This window comes from Lynx canadensis, chromosome C2, assembly GCF_007474595.2.
Source record: "Lynx canadensis isolate LIC74 chromosome C2, mLynCan4.pri.v2, whole genome shotgun sequence".
Lineage (NCBI taxonomy): Eukaryota > Metazoa > Chordata > Mammalia > Carnivora > Felidae > Lynx > Lynx canadensis.
In genome coordinates this window covers 44,044,267-44,062,389 of record NC_044311.2, presented here as the reverse complement: position 1 = coordinate 44,062,389, position 18,123 = coordinate 44,044,267, and the positions used below count along the sequence as shown (strand labels likewise).

The 18,123-nt window shown below is 42.0% G+C and overlaps 1 protein-coding gene across 3 annotated transcripts; it reads left to right on the top strand.

The window, feature by feature from the left end:
* Positions 1-4,281: 4,281 nt before the first annotated feature.
* On the top strand, positions 4,282-13,828 carry TM4SF1 (transmembrane 4 L six family member 1). 3 transcript variants are annotated; one of them, XM_032594676.1, is made up of 8 exons: positions 4,282-4,348; positions 4,611-4,797; positions 5,476-5,884; positions 6,144-6,399; positions 7,815-7,904; positions 7,993-8,138; positions 10,908-11,088; positions 12,976-13,828. In XM_032594676.1, the coding sequence occupies exons 4-8, from the start codon at positions 6,223-6,225 to the stop codon at positions 12,988-12,990; spliced, it is 609 nt and encodes a 202-aa protein (XP_032450567.1). In that variant the 5' UTR covers positions 4,282-4,348; positions 4,611-4,797; positions 5,476-5,884; positions 6,144-6,222; the 3' UTR covers positions 12,991-13,828. The 3 variants fall into 3 exon arrangements, with proteins under 3 accessions (XP_032450567.1, XP_030185466.1, XP_030185467.1); XM_030329606.2 differs by lacking the exons at positions 4,282-4,348; positions 4,611-4,797 and having other exon boundaries at positions 5,425-5,884; XM_030329607.1 differs by lacking the exons at positions 4,282-4,348; positions 4,611-4,797; positions 5,476-5,884 and having other exon boundaries at positions 5,971-6,399.
* Positions 13,829-18,123: the final 4,295 nt, after the last annotated feature.

The following is an 18,123-nucleotide window of genomic DNA, read 5'->3' as shown; positions in this document are numbered from 1 at the left end:
TTAATGGATTGAGCCACCCAGGCGTCCCAAGAAGCTTATTTTTAACCCAAGAATAAAATTAGCCACAGTCTAAAGTGAGGAGAGAGCCAGGAGATTGTAGCTAAGATGACTTAACACTGCTCCTTCTCTCCACCTTTCTTTTCCTGCAGTTGTATGTCCTGATTATAGTTTCAAATAAAGCACAGCTCCCAGCCTCTCTGCCTGGTCCTATGCTCATGTTTCCTTTAGAATGCCTGTTCCTCCATCTACATGGGTGCAGAGATGGCTCCCAGCAGCCATGTTTATTCAGTCCCCACGTATGTGAGCGCATCCTTGTCCAGTGTAACTCCCTTCCTTCAGAATCTGAGGTTGATGAGTCTCTTGAACAGAGAAAAATGTAAACTTGGTAACTGCCAGTAGCCATATTCTTTTGTGTGGACTGTGAAAGAGACAAATGAGTCTGCATTAAGAAGAATGAAGTTACAGACAGAAGAGTCAAAAAGAGGCCAAGATGGAAAGTAAAGACATTCTGGATTTCCTATGGAGTTTGGTTCCCCCTGTCCATCTGCATTCTTACTTTTTAGTTCATAATTAATGTCCCTTTGGTTAGGGCAGCTAGAACTGGCTTCTGCTACTTATATAGTTGACCCTTGAACAGCCATGGGTTTCAACTCCATGGATTCACTTATACTTGAATTTTCTTTTGATAAATATAGTACAATATTGATAAATATTGATTTTCTATTGATAAATTTCTATTGATAAAATTTTCTATTGATAAATATAGTACAAAATTGCAAATGTATTTTCTCTTCCTTACGATTTTCTTAATAACATTTTCTTCCTCCAAGCTTACTTTATTATAAAAATACAGCATATAATACATATAACACAAAATATGTATTAATTGACTATTTATGTTATTAGTAAGCTAGTGCTCAACAGTGGCTATTAGTATTTTAGAGAGTTAAAAGTTATATGTGAATTTTCAATTGTATGGGGTGTCAGCACCCCAAGTCCTGTGTTGTCCAAGAGCCAGCTATAATAAAAAAAAAAAAAAAAGCTCTAACAGGTATGGTTACTATGTATGGATCATTATATTTTTCATGTCCAAATGAGTGAGAAACTAGCATTTTCCCAATAAGGAAGGGCAAAGCACATTTGGAAAAAAGCAACCAGGAGGCAGGAGGTCTGGGTTTAAATCTTCCTCTTAGAATCCCACAACCATATAGAATCATAGACTATTGACATTAGTTCTTAAAGGAAACTGATTTCCACTGCCCACTAGCTAGATGATACTGGGAAGAGTTTTTAACGCTTGTGAACTTAACTATAAAGTGGCCATAAAGATTCTGTAAAGGGGTGAGAGCTGAACCATTCACTCTACTGAGGCTTCTTCCAACATTTAAAACTACGATATTATCAAAAGGAGTTTCCCCTGGAATTATTCTTGAAGCCACATTCTGCACATCAAATGGTTAGGAGAGCTAACCATAAGGAGCCATACCAGCTGCTGTTATAAATGACAGGTAAAACTGAACATTTAAAAATGTAAATGTAATAAGTGCCTATTGTGCCCAGCTTTCCATAAGACATTTTGGCTTTGCTTAAAAGCAAATAACCTTAGAACTGAACGTATTCAGCTCCCCTATTTATTTGAACAAAATTTAGCAAGTACTTATTGAGAGCTAGCGAAATGCCTGCGACTGTGCCTGCTGTTGTATCCTCAAAGGAAAGATAACCTGCTCTCTGGGACCTCTGCCGAGCCGGGGAGGCTGATGAGAATGCTCACTAGTATATAGTGATCTGATTGGTGCCGAATGGGGGTGTGTCCAAGGACGATGTGGGAGTGACCAGCAGGTCTAGGAGGCCGGCAGGGGTGTGGTAGAAAGTGTCATGGAAAAAGTGATGAGTTCAGCCAAGGGAACAAAGCTGGGTGGGGTGGGCTACTGTGAGAAGGAAGATCAGGGCCTTTCTGGCAGTGGGGCAGCACGCCCAAAACACGGGGTTGACAACCACTGTCCAGAGCTCAGAGGCCTGCAGTCCTAGGATGAAGTAAAGAACACTCTTTTCAAAGGTGTTGGTGCATTGGGGCTAATTCTAGAGAGAATGATGGAGATAGAAGTGACCTTTTCTTTTAACGTTTATTTATTTATTTTGAGAGAGAAAGCATGAGCCGGGGAGGGGCATAGAGAGAGGGAGAGAGAATCCCAAGCAGTCTCTGCGCTGGAAGAGCAGGGCCCGACGTGGGGCTCGAACTCACAAACTGTGAGATAATGACCTGAGCTGAAATCAAGAGTTGGTTGCCTAACCAACTGAGCCACCCAAGCACCCCAAAAGTGAACTTTTAATATAACTGTGGGAGCTCCAGTGTCTAAAAATTAGTCACAAATGATAATAAAGGGATCCAGTACATAATGGAGTAATGGAATCCTAGAGAAGTAGATATATCATAAAGGGAGTAGAGACATCTTGCCTGGGACAGGGGGCTGATGAAAATAGCAATAACAAGTAACATTTATTGAGTTATTACTAAATGCCAGGTGCTTCATGCTTTGCAAACATTGACTCACTTTATACATCACAACTCTGTGATGTAGGTTCTATTATTATCCTGTCTCAGGAGGCCGTCTCCCTCCCTCGTCTATTCCCCTTTCCTGCACTTATCACCACCTAATGAACAAGGTATTATATTTATTTAATATGATTTTGTATGTGTCTCTCATTTTCTGATAGAACAGACTCTCCTTAGGGCAGAGATTTTTGTTTCTTTTGTTTCCTGCTGTATACCCAAAACTTAGAAGACACAGTAGGAGCTCAATAAATATTGGTGAACAAAGAATGATAGAAACTGAGGTACAGAATGGTTAATGCCACCTCAGTCAGTTAAGCTTCTGACTTTGGCTTAGGTCATGATCTCGTGGTTTGTGAGTTCGAGCCCCACGTTGGGCTCTGTGCTGACAGCTCGGAGCCTGGAGCCTGCTTCAGATTCTCTCTCTCTCTCTCTCTCTCTCTCTCTCTCTCTCTCTCTGTGTGTGTGTGTGTGTGTGTGTGTGTGTGTGCCCCTACCCTGCTCATATTCTGTCTCTGTCTCTCTCTCTCAAAAATAAATAAACATTAAAAAAAAATTTTTTTAAAGACATTGATTCACGTATTTATTCAATTTTTCAGCAAATATTTACTGAGTACCTACCACACACCAGGCATTGTTCCAAGCCCTGGGAAACAACGGCGGGTGAGGCAGAAAGGGTTCTGCACAGACAATAGAAAAGGAAACTAGTGAATACATAGGTTAACTTCAGGGATGATAAATTCTTGGATGATAACAGAGCAGCACGATGTGATGAAAAGTAACTGGGGGAGGGTGCATAATGTCATTAGATGGGGTCTTTGGAGAGGGCCTCTTTGAGGGGATGTGTAAGCAGAATCCTTCAGCAGGAAGCTCCAGAAGGCAATGCTTAGAGCAAGGAGGACAGGGAGGCCCGGGAGGGAGGGGGGTTGGGGGGAGGGCCCGGGGGGGGGGATTTGGAGAGTGGGATGAAACCCAGAACGTGCCCATGGAGATGGCAGCTCTGTATAGGAAACTGAGAGTTCACCGCCAGGAGAAAAAAGCCAGGGTCATCTGTGGGACAGAGTCTGGCTAGGACCAGAACCAAGTAGTTAAACAATTGTCCAGAAAAGCATATCTGATTATTAAACGAGGAGCCCAAACCAGAAAAGACCCTGGTTTAGGTTCCCAGATGAGGGGCAGAAGCAGAGGGTACCATGCAGAATGACAGGAGTGTGGGCAAGGTGGACAGACTCCATATTACAAGTGAAGCCTGAAAGTGGCCTACATCGAGTGGCACTTTGTCCCCCCACCATTCATGCATATGCTGTATGTCTGTCTAGAGCTGTGGGGCCAGTGGAGGTGACAGTGGCCTCAGGGAACATGTAATACAAACGGTATTTACCCGGCCTGTGGACCAGTGATCCCCAACCTGAGCTAACATAAGACTCATTTGGAGTACTTGTAAAAACTTCAGATGACTGGGCCTCATCCCTAGAAATTCCTGTTTATTCTGTTGAGGGTGGACCAGGTATCTGCATCTGTGATGCAAATGGTCTCCAGACAGGATTCATCCGGAGAAATGTGGAAGAGAATCCACTAATGGGCTTCAGGGAGTCCATGAAACCCTGAAAGTGAGTGAAAAATGTGTGTGCTTGCATACATACACATTCTCTGGGCAGGGAGAGAATCCATACCATCACAAGAGTCTCAAAACTTAAGACCCACTGGTCCATTCCTGTCCCACACTTTAGAGAGGAGGAACCAGAGTCCCAGGAATGTGATGACTTCCCTGATCCACAAAACTGGAAAACGGCAGAGGTAGGCTGTCACTGCAGACTTTTTGCATGACCCTCACTCTCTTCTCCACACTCTGTTGATCGTAGGGGTGGGGGAGAAGGGCAAAGGTGATTAAGCACTCAGGAGCAAAGTCGTCAAACGATTGCTCACCCTCATTTTGGCCCCAGGTGGGGTGGATCAGCAAGAGAGGAGGTTTGCAATGATGATGCCGTAACAAAGGGCCCAGGCATTCACCTGTATGCCTCCCCAGGCCTTGCTATCTGTGGAATCTCCTCTCCATTAGGACCTAAAGCCAGGGACAGAGGGTGCATGTGCCCAGTTGTTGGATGCACGGTGGAAACAGAGCAACGTTCTTGTGAAGATCTGCCCCCCTATGCCCGAGCAGCTGGGCAGTTCCAGGCTTCTCCACCTACAGTCAGTTTTCCATCCCTCTACTTCCTCAGGCCAGTCTGGATCATGACCCCACCTTTGTGAGTATGTTCCTCCCAGTCCAGATTCTATGTGACTAACCCCAGCTCGCCTCCTCTAATTTGGTATGCATCCTGCCCTCCAGTGTTGGCCTAAATCCTTCAGACTCTGGTCTCAGCCTGAGCTGCTGGATTCGACAGCCTTGCTCACCTTCCTCTTCTGAACTAACAGTACCCCATCTTGGACTTCTGCCTCTTTTCTGCACTCACTATCCTGTCCCGGACACACGTCCCCTCCAGTCCTGGCCCCACCTGGCCACCCCGTCCTTCCCCAGCCTACCTGGCTTGCACAAGCTGCTCTTCAAGGGCTAGACTTACAGTCCGACCCCTCCTTCTGTAAGATGGAAGTAACACCCTTTCCCTGTCTTCACATGTAAGCCTGCAACAGCTGGTTCAGGAGCTGGCTGGGTAGACCACAGGTAGACCCGGGCCCTGATCAACAACCCTGGCTCTCCGGCTCATTCTGCATTCTCTCCGTCCTGTTTCCCTGCTCTGCTTGCCGAGTCCCTTTCTCTTCTGTCTCTTTCTTCTTCCTTCCTGTCTTTTTCTTTCTATCCTTCTCCCATGCTTTAGGCCTCCCTTGGCCTTTCCTGGCATTGCTTTGCCTGAGAATAATACTCAGGAATAGACAGGTGCCTGAGCCCTTTGTGTTGACTAACGCCACCTTTGTTTTGGTACCAGATTTGTTTTGGAGGCAGATATCCAGGAAAGCTGGACAGTCGGATCGGTCCTGCAGAGCAGGCAGTAGGCAGAGGAAAGAAGCCTGCTTGGTAATTTTCCCAACAGCCACCTCAAATCTGTGGGTGATGGCTTTTAGACACCTTACCTTTAACAGACAAGGAGACAACCGCAGAGCTCAGGAGACTTGCCCCAGGTCTGGAATTAAGTCAGTGCAGCAGGGGAAGTGAACACAGAGCCCTCACACTGGAAGCTGTCCAGACAGCTGCATGGAGCAGGATCACAGCTCGCTGCCTTTCAAAGCCTCAACCGGCACGGTCACACTACGGACACTTGACAGTTACTGGAAAGTTGTATTACGCGTTCCTGTCAATTCTTCATCCTGTGAAGGAGTAGCACTGTGAATTTCTCGGTGAAGATTAATCATTTTCTTTCTTGCTTAAGACTGAGGCTGTTTCCCACATCCCTACCCTGGTTTCGCTTGTCTCAAGGATTTCATTGCAAGGGCGGGACATTCCCCCTACCTCCCCCCACCCCAACCAGAGCCCGCAATCAGGACCAATGAAAGCCAAGTACCTCACCGCCTCCCCCTCCCCCAACCCGGTGACTAAGAACTGAGTATTTAAGAGGTTGCAGGAATGGGCTGAGAACTGCTTTTGCTTTCTCCACAGACAGGCATACTCTCTTCTGACTTGGCCATCACTGAGCTGCAGAGTGAAGAGGGAAATCCTCGCAGCCTCTGCCACCACCATGTGTTATGGAAAATGTGCACGGTGCATCGGACATTCTCTGGTGTGGCTGGCCATCCTCTGCATTGTAGCTAATATTTTGCTTTACTTTCCAAATGGGGAAACAAAATATGCCTCCGAAAACCATCTCAGCCGCTTCGTGTGGTTCTTTTCTGGCATCGTAGGAGGGGGCTTGCTGGTAAGTTGTTCAGAATTATTACAAGCTTAAAAAAGTCTCTTCCGTTAAAGAGGTGTTTTCATGGAAAGTTTTCTACAATGCCTATTTCCAAAGCCAGTTATTTTTGTTCATCTTCTTTTGAAAGCAGATTGCACAAAAGTTGAGCTACGTCTAGTGTATTAATTTTATCAGACGTTTTACAAAGTCCTCTTTCAATCAACAGCGAACTACCTTTTTGCTAAGCTCTCTCACTTTACAGCTAGAAAACAGATATTAGCTTTTCAATCAGATCTGAGAGTGTCTAGAGTTTCTAGAACTGAGGTGGGTAGGCATTTAACATTTGCCCTAGGGAGCTGGGAGGGCGTCACTGGTTCTCTGTCTAAATCAACAGTTTTGGATCCAAATTATCTGCTGTTTATTCTCAGACATCTGTGACAGGAAAAATTATCAATTATGAGCGTATTGCTACTTAAAAAGAAGGATACATTTTCTCCTTTATGTAATCCTGGGTGTGGTGTCTAGGAAAAATCCTCCCGTTAGCAGCAGATCAGGATCTGAAGCTAACAGCGGAATGTGTTGTTTTTTCCAAGGTTTGTTTTTAATTGAAGTGAGAGGAATTTGCCTGCCAACCTGGGAGCTGAAAGTATTAGCTTCAACCACAGCACGGAAAGAATGTGGACAAACTCGAGCTTGCCACTTTAAATGCTGGGATTGAGAAGTTTAAAAAGACATTTTGTGGAATTGCTCATACCACACAGAATATTTTTCTTAGTCAAGAAAAGACCTGAAAACATTTAAATTTAATGCACTAATTATGGTATGGCAAATCGGCTTTGAATTTAAGTATTGTTACCATGTTAACAACGGTTTGTCCTTAATATAATGTCACCCTTGTTTAGGCTTCTTTTGATCAAACTCAGAGTATTTCGTACTTACTTTATTTAAGGAGCTTTATTGTGAAGCAACAACCATACAATCGCATCATCAAAGAAACGGTTTTTATATATTATATGGTGCTTTCATCTCTCCCACTTACAAAAACGTTTCAATTATTATATTAAAGACTTGTATCATCTATGTGTACAAGGGGGGAAAAAACGAATTAAAGGCAGGGTTTAACAGAAACAGAGTTTGCCTCTGGGACTACGTGAGGGAACTCTTGTGGAAGAAACATATTTATGGGTTATTATTCTATCCCTCACCCTAAAGAATGCATTGACACATTACATGAAAACAAGCAGATATTTCATTTAGAGGTGTTGTTTTTTTCCCCCTCATAGTTTTACATTCTTTGTGATACTGGGCCGACCTAACCCAAAGCCATTCCACATTGTCAGAAAGCAAGGTATTTTACCAAAAGATGCTTAGCCTGACCCTCATGACAGGCTTTAATGTGGGGAAAGATGGTGATTTTAATCTGATTGTTTTCTAACCAGATGTTCCTGCCGGCATTCGTATTCATTGGGTTGGAGCAGGACGACTGTTGTGGCTGCTGTGGCCATGAAAACTGTGGCAAGAGATGCGCGGTAGGTGCTCCAGCTCGGTTGGTGAAAAGGGTCCCTGGGAGGCAGGTGCGACTCTCGGGCTCACTTCTGCCGTCTCTCCTTTCCCTAGATGCTTTCTTCCGTCCTGGCGGCCCTCATTGGGATTGCAGGGTCTGGCTACTGCGTCATCGTGGCAGCCCTGGGCTTGGCCGAAGGGCCAGTATGTCGTGATTCTCTTGACCAGTGGAACTACACCTTTGCCAACACCGATGGACAGTAAGTCATTCATTGTTCCCTGTCCGACCACACATTCTTGTCCACCGCATGGTATAGGGGCAATCCCATCGAGTTGGAAAGGCATCAATTATCCACGTATCCGTGCACTCAGCCAGGCGGTGACTCAGGCACCAGGCAGTGGTGTCAGAGGGTGGATGCCCAGTCTCTGACCTGGAGAAGCTCTAAGTGCTTTTAAATGGATTCACTGATTCAGCCCTCATGATACTCTAGGAGTTGACTTCCACTCTTGCTCCTGTTTTACAGATGAGGAAAAAGAGGCACAGAGAGCTGAAGTAATTTATCCAAAGGCACATTCCTAGGACATGACAGCCAGGCAGCTGGGCTGTAGAGTTCGGGCTTATGTAGTGTGTGCACTATACCAAAACAATTGGCTGGTTTTACTATTTTATAAGAAAATATTGTGGAATCCTTACATACTATGGATGGAAAGCATCTGAATTTAACCAACTCCCCGATTGATCATACTATCCTCATACACACACTCACAATATAACATAATCGCTATGTACAACAAACCCTTTATTTAAAGTGATCAGGCGGGGCACCTGGGTGGCTCAGTGCATTAATTGTCCACCTACAACTCAGGTCATGATCTCACTGTTGGTGAGTTCGAGTCCCGCCTCAGGCTCTGTGCTGACAGCTGGGGGCCTGGAGCCTGCTTCAGATTCTTTGTCTCCCTCTCTCTCTGCCCCTCCCCTGCTTGGACTCTGTTTCTCTCTCTCTCTCTCTCTCTCTCTCTCTCTCTCCCAAAAATAAATAAACATTAAAAAAAATTTTTTTAAATAATAAAAATTAAAAGAAAAGTAAAGTGATCAGGCTACATAAGACAGTCTTATACATGATCTTAGCGTCAGGATAATTTAAGCTCCGTTGTTTTATGTCGGTACTTATTTCTTATCTATTACTGAGAAAAGAACAGAAATAGCTCATAGAAACTGATGTACATGACAGCAAATGAATGACATCCTTCGTTGAATTTTGAAAGGCTTCGTTATGAGATTCATGAGTGGAAATAATATGAATAATGAATTTCAATTGCCCTTACCCTATCGAGACTGTCCCCCATGAATTGTATAGCATACAGTGAGTTTGTAAAATTGTGAACGTGGAATTATGTGGACCTGGATTTTATCTCAGCTCTGCATTTCTCCCTCAGCAACCAGGAAACAGTGAACTGAGCTCTGTGTTTCTCAGTTACTTTGTAAAATAAAACCAATGGCAGTTGTCATAGGATAAATGAGATAATAAATGTAAAGTATTTATCACACAAGCTGACACACTCTGAGGCTGGCCTCTGTTGGCTGTTAATATTATCTGCTAACTGACAATGAATACAACCCAATAGTAGCCTCTGAACAAATGTTAGCTTTACGGGGGTTTGAAATTTGGGTGGCCAGTATAGTTATGGATCGTGATTCAACTTTGTTCAGAACATACTGAAAGTGTGAGTGGAAATTGGCTATATATGCACAGACATTCAAGCTACTGCACAAACCCACCTCCAAAAAAGATCATGATGGATGAAGCTGGAATGCAAGGAGAAGTGAGAATATCACTCAGCATTTTACAGCTGTTTGATTCTATGCCCCTCCCACCAGCCACCCCAGCTTCTGTAAGAAGCCTTCTGCTTCTATATCATTCCTCACTTCAACCTGTCCAGGGATTTCAATATGAGGAATAGCTAATGGTCACAAGCCAGTGATTAATTGCTCAATAGCCAGATGGGGACAAAGGAATTTTTTACATTGTGTCCTAAAATTACAACTTCCCCCCACCTCCTGATATGCAGAAAGATGGGGTCATAAGGACAGAATTCTTTTTTTTTAACCAACACATTGAGTTTCTGATTGGCTCAATGAACCATTCAAAGTTAGGTCTCTAATTCTAAGCCCCTTTGTTCTGCTGTGGTAGGAAGAAGTGATAAGAAAAGATTTATACCAGACCTCTTTGTGGGATTAAGTCAGTTGTAGATTTTCCCACGATTGAATCCTATTTCATTAAGAATCCAAATACTTTATGATGTAGCAAAGGCTGAAAGTCTACAAGAGCAATCAGAGATAGAATTTTTCAGACTGTAAGAATATCCAGGTACTTAGAAAGTCTCCTAAGTTGTATATATACGTGTATATGACTTCTGTGTGTGTGTGTGTGTGTGTGTGTGTGTAGTCAAATGTGACTTCAGTGTGGTTTGCTAACATTTCACAGAGTGACTTCAGATTATTTATCGTTCAATTACTTTTAAAATGTGTTCAGTACCTACTAGGTACTAGATACTGATCTAGGGTCTATATATATAATGATGAAAGGTCTGGTTCCGGACTTCATGGAGCTCAGACTTGTGGAATAGTTACGTAAGCAGGTACTCTCCTGGCCTAGGGGAGATGCCCTTCCTCACACTTGGTCTTCCTGATCAGTGTACTGGTTACATTGAGATTGCATATTGTCTCCTCCCTTAGTTGCTATGCTCTTCCAAGGCAGAACCCATGCCATGTTCACCATTATATCCCCAGCCCTGGCTTGAGGTCTAACTCACAGTGAGTGCTCAATAATCTTTGTTGAATTTTATGTTTATCATTGCAGCAAGATCTGAATTTGTCACTTTGTGAAATGACAGACTAGAAAAATTTGACACAGGTCATTGAATTAATTTCCTTTTTTCTGAACAAAAAAGCACCACACAGAAAGTTGCTTATGAGACATCCCCTTAGATGTGGTCATATATCAGAAGTTTCTTCTTTTCATCCACAGGTACCTTCTGGATACCTCCACATGGTCCCAGTGCATAGAACCCAAGCATATTGTAGAATGGAACGTCTCTCTGTTTTCCATCCTCTTGGCCCTGGGTGGAATTGAATTCATCTTATGTCTCATTCAAGTAATAAATGGTGTGATGGGAGGCATATGTGGCTATTGCTGCTCTCGCCAACAGGTAAGAGCTGTGAAGATGTCACAGCCTGGCCCTGGGGTATTCAATTACTGTAACACACTGTTATTTTCATCATAAAGAAAAAAAAGGCAAAATCAGATTCTGCTCCAACTACCAACGTTTGTTCCTATATCATCTTTGTGGCAAAGCATTTACAGCATTCAATTTTGCTTTCAGTAATAAGCTTCCTGAATATCATAGTTGCTGGGTTATCTTTTTTTTTATAGTTGGCTCTGTGTATATAGGAAAATGCTGCCCGTACCCAAAGTTTCCTTTCAAGAGCAAACTCACTGCCCCTTTCACTACCCCTGCTCTGGCCAAAGAGACACAATTTTGCTTGCTCTCGTGTTCCCAACTAGTATATGCAAATAGTGGTCAATGTTCATTGCACCAGGCACGGAGCTAAACTCACATTTCAGAAGAGACTATGAGTCAGACATTAAGCAGTATGTCTAAGAAGTAGGAAGTAACAGGCTTCAAACCCTAGGTCATTTTATGCGAGCTCCTGCTCTCAACCTGTCCGCAACACTTGCTGTTCTGTTGGATTTTCTACAATGCCTTCTAATAAGGAGTCACAAAAATACCCAAACAGCTAAGCACAGAGAATCACTAATAACCTTTGAATAGCAGCTCATGAAAAAAACCTTTCATGGTGAAAGAAAACCAGGAAGCACTTGTTTCCTGGGGATATGATTTCAGAGAGAAGTATGCATTTGTTAGTAGCGGGGAAAGTTCTTGTTTCTATATCCTCCTAAAAAAAAAAAAAACAAAACACATAGTAATGAATTGATGGAAGTCCAGCTTTGGTCCAATTTTGGGAGGTTAGTTTTATGTCTTATTCTGTAAAACAGGATTAGGTAAACAGAAACTTATTTAATTTATATTTTCCTAATCATTTACTCCTTTGGTTCAAGGTCTCTTAACTGTCTTTTAAAATAAGACAAAATCTAATTAAAACTGAAAGCATGTGGCTACCATGAAAAACCTTGCTATGAATAAAAGGAAACTTTCTAATTTTTGAGGGGACGTTAAAAGAAAAATCTAGTTTTCCTTATCAGGCAAGTACAGCAAGATTAATAATTTCCTTGGGAGCCTGCCAAATTTCCAAGAAAACAGCGCAGTGGGAAACCTTCAATATGAAGTTGTTTCCAGGCAGTATGGTTGGGGAGAGGCAGAGGAGAGTCCTTTCAGACTTACTCTAATGTGACCTATCTTTAGCCTTGGATTTCATACAAGGCAGAGTTTAAATTAGGTGAGGCCCCTTTGGACATCAGCACTTGTGCATTTTGGGGACAGGCATAATATGTCAATGACCAAAATTGCTGTAGTGATTTGCCAGAGTGACCCTCTTCTCTGAGCGGGGGTGGGGAGCAAGTAGTCCCACGGGATTTCCCGTCTGAGTCACCAAAGAGATGGCTTTTTCACAGACACCACAGTGCAGATCTGCTATTTTTGTTTCTAAGACAAAAGACGCTTTCAGAGGGCAAGGTTTTTAGTGTAGATGAGTCAAATCTGTAACTTGGTAGCACTTAATTGGGAAGGTTACCCACATTGAGCCCACTCCTGTGTGAAACTCCCATGGCATTATCTCTTAAATCCCTAAGATTAAAAGCCTACCCCAAACGCATTCAAAGCCAAGCAAACACCAGTAAGCTGTGGTTTCCATGGCCCTTTCCTGCAGCTTTTCCTAAGAGAGGACAATGGATCTGGTTTGTTTAGGAAACATTTCAGGAACATTGTCCAAGCTCTCAGTGTTGTTGGCCAAAAGCTCTGGGTAGTGGAGATCAGCCCACTTTATGTTTGCTTAAAACAGGAATTTTTAGGACTAACATGGCATTGTTGTTTGTTTAGCCTGATTGTAACGTAATGCATATTTCATTTTCTTTACAGCGATACGACTGCTAAAAGAACCACCCTACGACAGAACCACGATCTTCCTTTATTTCATTGTAATTTATATATTTTACTTGTATTAATTTGTAAAACTTTGTACTAGTGTATCATACTCCGTATATTCTACTTTTATAAATGTGTATAAAAGCTGGCATCTTCATGTGATGTCAGTGTTTGAGCGTAGCAAACTGTTTTTTTAGGAATGAGAAAATCCACGAGGTAATTTACAGACTGAATGACGGTCGGTCCTCAGCATAGCTGAGACAAACTCTGGCCTGAGTGATGTTTTTTAGAAACATTATAAGGATAAGTATCACACTCCAATTACTATTATCTATGCCTGGGTTTATTAAAGGAAAGATTTCTAATTGCTTTTTTTAAGATCGTGAAGGAGAAAATCCAAAAACTTGAAAAGATGTGTCTTTTTTCACTGTTTATATGGTGTTTCCCATTCATATGCCTGCAAATCTCTGGCAAGAGGCCTTTTTGAAGTGTTTCATGTTTCATAAGAGACAGACTCTTGCCCAGAGAGGGAGGGCTGGTTGAGAGTGCCCTGAGCTAAAGGAAGGCATCAAAACATGCAATGCTGCCGAGAGTACTGGCAGGTCCTAAGTTTCTCTAACAGGTAGAACACTTTTTGTCCTTCAGAGACAAGCACCAAGGATCATGTATTGACAAAGAAAAAGGCCTGGATAGTTGGATGAGGAAAAGATGGGAAACGGACTAAAGCAGTTTCATCAGCATTATGGGAAAATGGGGCAGGGGGAGGAAGGGCAGAAGGACCATGGGGAAACACCCCCCAACTTTGATGGTTTAAATACAACAAAATAAAGTATCCACTACAAGTTTTTTTTCTTGTTTAGTTTCACTGTCCTTTGTTTAAGGTTCCCCCTTTTGGGGTGCCTGGGTGGCTCGGTCAGTTAAGCGTCCGACTCTTGATTTTGGCTCAGGTTATGATCTCACGGTTGTTGAGTTCGAGCCCTGCATCGGGCTCTGTGCTGATGGTGCATTTGCTTGAGATTCTCTCTCTCTCCCCCCCCCCCCCGCCCCTCCTTTACTCATGTGCATGCTGTGCATGTGTGCTCTCGCTCTTTCTCTCTCAAAATAAATAAATAAGCTTAAAACTTTTCTCCCTATATATATATATATATATATATATATATATATATATTTTTTTTTTTTTTTTTTTTTTTTTTTTTTTTTTACAGCCTGAGGGGTGTGCAGCCCTTATTGCTTAGGGCTTTGTGTCTTCTGGGTTTTTTATCCCACTTTCTCTCCCTCATCCTCTCCTTCTTCTACGTTTCTCTGTTCTCCGTGCATTGCTGTTGCTGTGCCATTACCTTGGGGTCATTACACCACTTAGGTCCTTTCTACTGGATGCCCGAGGCATCAGGCTCCTGGGGAGGGTAACAGACATTTTCTCCCTTGATATTTTATATCTGTTATACAGAGTTGGGCCCTTTCAAGAGACAGGATTCCCTGATCTATTGGGAATTATCTTCAGAAGTTTTCTGCTTTTCGTGTTTATTGGTCTGGGAAATAGATGAGTTAATAAAGGAGCTTCTTAGGCTGTTGGACAGCAGAGTCCCTCCTGTGTGCTGGGTGCCCTACAGTGGCTTCCCGACGGAACGGTTCTAATCTTTTCTGTGCTTCTGTCTCCCTCTGGCAGTCCTATGAAGACTACGGACTTCTTTGAAGAATGCCATATAAAAGTGCATAAAATAAAGCATGATCTTTAATCGAATTGTGATATTTCATCAAAATGTTTTTGATAAAATATTGTGATATTTTTATCAAAATATTTTTGAAAATTATAATACAGTTTACCTGACAGCCAGCTCCATCACACCAGCCTCTGTAGACAGGAAGGCAGGCAGTGGTCTAGGGGGTGGGCCTGACAACTGTACTTTTGATACAGAAGTAACATATAATTTATATATTGTTTATAATCATATATGCTTTGTATTGTTAATCAAAGCATGATCAGCATTGCTGATACTACTGTGAATTGTTTCATGTAGTCATAACAAAGGAAATACTATATTTTCCTTACAGGTTAGTAAAAACATTGGCATTTTTTTTTTCTCTCTGGAGTTTAACACCCCTTCTCCCAGGTATCTATCCCTGGGCCTCTTGGGAATTCTTGGGCACCAGATTAAGAGCCCCTGAAAGAGAAAATCCAAACAAGAGGCATAATGATCAGGTATAAGCACCTCTTTTTCTTAAGTCTATCCTCAAGGCAACAACAATAATAATGATTAATCATGATAGTAACAATAGCAACCATTTATTGAGTTCCTTCGATGGGTCAGTTACTATACTTAGTTTCTACACATATTATTTCACTGAAATCTCTCAGCATTCCTAGGAAGTGTTTCTTGTCTCCACTGTACAGAGTCAAAGCTCAGAGAAGTTAAGTAATATGCCCAAGGCATATTATGATATAACTTCAGGTCACTCTAACATGAAAACCCATGCTTTGCTGGTTTCTGTCCTTGGCCCCCTCTTCCTCCTCTGTTACTCCTGCCCAGGTGCTGGGGTCTTGTCTCCTCCAACACTGACTCAGCCTCTCCACTCACCCAAGGGGGGCTTTGACAGGTCCCTGTGACCCTCAGTCATCCCACCCCAGAGCTGAAGTTTGAGTGACTCAAAGTTTTCCCTAGTTTGTAAATTCTTTAATAGTAGACATTGCCATTTTCCAGAGGAAATAGCAAAATAAATCACCTTCTACCCTAGTTTATTTATATTTATAGCTCACATGGTGGGTCTATAATATTCCAAACCCTTCAATTTGGCTGGAAATTCCCTCAGAGATTGTATCAAAACAGGTTATTATATCACCTGGCAACATAAAAGCAATACAATTACTGTAGAATCTGAGTCACCTGAATAGCACACATGGCCCAAAGGTTAGATAGTTCCCTCCGAGTATAAATTTACCATAGTTGCCAAATTTATAAATAACTTGCTAGATATAGGGAATCTCTTGAAGTAAAGTCTGAGGAAATTGATGGAGCATTACCTTCACCACAATTTGTTTCTTGTATGTATGTGAGACCCTTTTGACTATGTTTCCTCTGATGCTTACCCACCATGGGAATAGGTATGGGATTTGGTGCAACTTTTCAGAAAAGCAACAATCTGTAAGGTCTGCATATCCTTTTTAACCCAGTGTATGTGTGTATGTGTCTATCTGTCTATTCTCTCTATCTACCTATCTATCATCTGTCTACCTACCGTCTACCTCCCTATCTATCTATCTATCATCTATCTATATATCTATAACTTCTAGTAATTTATTTTAGGAAAATCATTAAGGATATTTGATTTTAGCCTTGCAGATGCCACCACCCGGAGCCCCCTGAGCCTCCCAGCCACAGTCAACTCCATCTAGTTCTTCAACATTGCTATGGATGGCGAGCTCTTGGGTCAAATCTCCATCGAGCTGTTTGCAGACAAAGTTCCCAAGATAGTAGAAAACTTTCATGCTCTGAGCACTGGGGAGAAAGGATTTGGTTATAAATTTTCCTGCTGTCACAGGATTATTCCAGGATTTATGTGCCAGGTGACTTGACTTCATAATCCATAATGGCAAGTCCATCTGTGGGGAGAAATGTGATGATGAGAATTTCATTCTGGATCGCACAGGTCTTGGTATCTTGTCCATGACAAATGCTGGACCCAACACAGTTCTCAATTTTTCACCTGCACTGCCACACCTGAGTGGTTGGGTGGTCGGCATGTGGTTTTTGGCAAAGTGAAAGAGAGCACGAATATTTGGAAGTATAGACTGCTTTGGGTCCAGTAATGGCAACACAGCAAGAAGATCACCAGTGCTGATTGTGGACAAATCTAATAATTTGGCTTGTGTTTTATCTTAACCACCAGCCCATTCCTTCTGTAGCTCAGGAGGGCATCCCTTCACCCCAATCAACTAGAAATATCCTATAATCTTTGTGATTTCACTGCAGTTCTATGGGTTCCATATTTTCCTTATTCCCCTCCAAGTGTAGCTTGATTGCAAAGTTAAATTTATGATTATGAAATAAAACCTAAACAAATAAACAAAAAGATGTTCAGTTCCAGGGATAATTTTGGGAGTAGTATTTATACCAAGAAAAATAACAAGAGCCTAAATGTCCAACAAGGAACTGGTTTGGTAAAATGTCAGCACAATAAAATTTTATTTATATTTATATTTATATTTATATTTATATTTATATTTATTATATATATGCACTAAAAAGTAATTTTGGTTAGATTCTGGGTGATTTTTGTCTTGATTCATTTTGCCTATCTATACCTACTAAAGTTTTACAATAAACACATATTACATTTGGAAAGAAAGCAAAAATGAGAAAACAAATATTCATTCCTGAAATCATTCAGGGAGTCGTCCACAGTCTTTGAAGGAAAATCCCCAAGTGTATGAGAAAACCATTGTTCCTTTCGGTGGACAGAGGAGTCATTCTTCAGTGAACTCTGGAGAATAATTGTGCAGGAAATTAGCTGAAGGGCTGGGCCAGGTGAGACAGGCAGTAACCACAGGCTAAAAATATTGTGGGGAGGCCATAATTCCCACTCTGTGTTTGGGAAATGTAAGTACGTGGTGTCTACTTAGTCTAGCTACCAAATAAGATTTTTATAAATATCAGCTACATATCTGTTTTTCCATTCTTAAAAATGAAAGCAATGAAATGCTTTTACTTTGAGAATTGGCCTTTTATCAGGGCTTTTTGTAGCACGGCTTGAATTTTCCTCATTTTCCTCTTCTGAGATGAGAGGGATGGTCAACAATGGGGTTATAGGACATGGTCCAGCCTGGTTTGTGGAGATGATTCACAGCACATCATGTAGAGAAATTGTCACCCACCCCAGGCTAGTAAAAATGGTCCTTCCTCCCCTTTTAACACAAAATAATTTTTGTGTTTGTTCATCTTTGTCAATTTAGATACTTTTTAAAAAAGTGAGCCAGGTTGGGATCTCACAGAATACTTAACTCCCTATTGTTTAAGGCAATCCCTTGGCTAAAGTAGATGTTCTAAAACTACACTCAGTTCTGTCAATAATCTCTGACACCTAGGTTAAGTTTTTAACTTTTTAAACTTTTATTGAAATGTAAATTTTTTACATGTAGTAAAATGC

What these genes read in the sequence shown, in the direction of transcription:
- TM4SF1 (XM_032594676.1), top strand. Translation starts at nt 6,223, where the DNA reads ATGTGTTATGGAAAATGTGCACGGTGCATCGGACATTCTCTGGTGTGG. An exon ending in ACTGTGGCAAGAGATGCGCG is followed by an intron (nt 7,905 to 7,992) that starts GTAGGTGCTCCA and finishes TCCTTTCCCTAG; the next exon opens with ATGCTTTCTTCCGTCCTGGC. An exon ending in TTTGCCAACACCGATGGACA is followed by an intron (nt 8,139 to 10,907) that starts GTAAGTCATTCA and finishes TTTCATCCACAG; the next exon opens with GTACCTTCTGGATACCTCCA.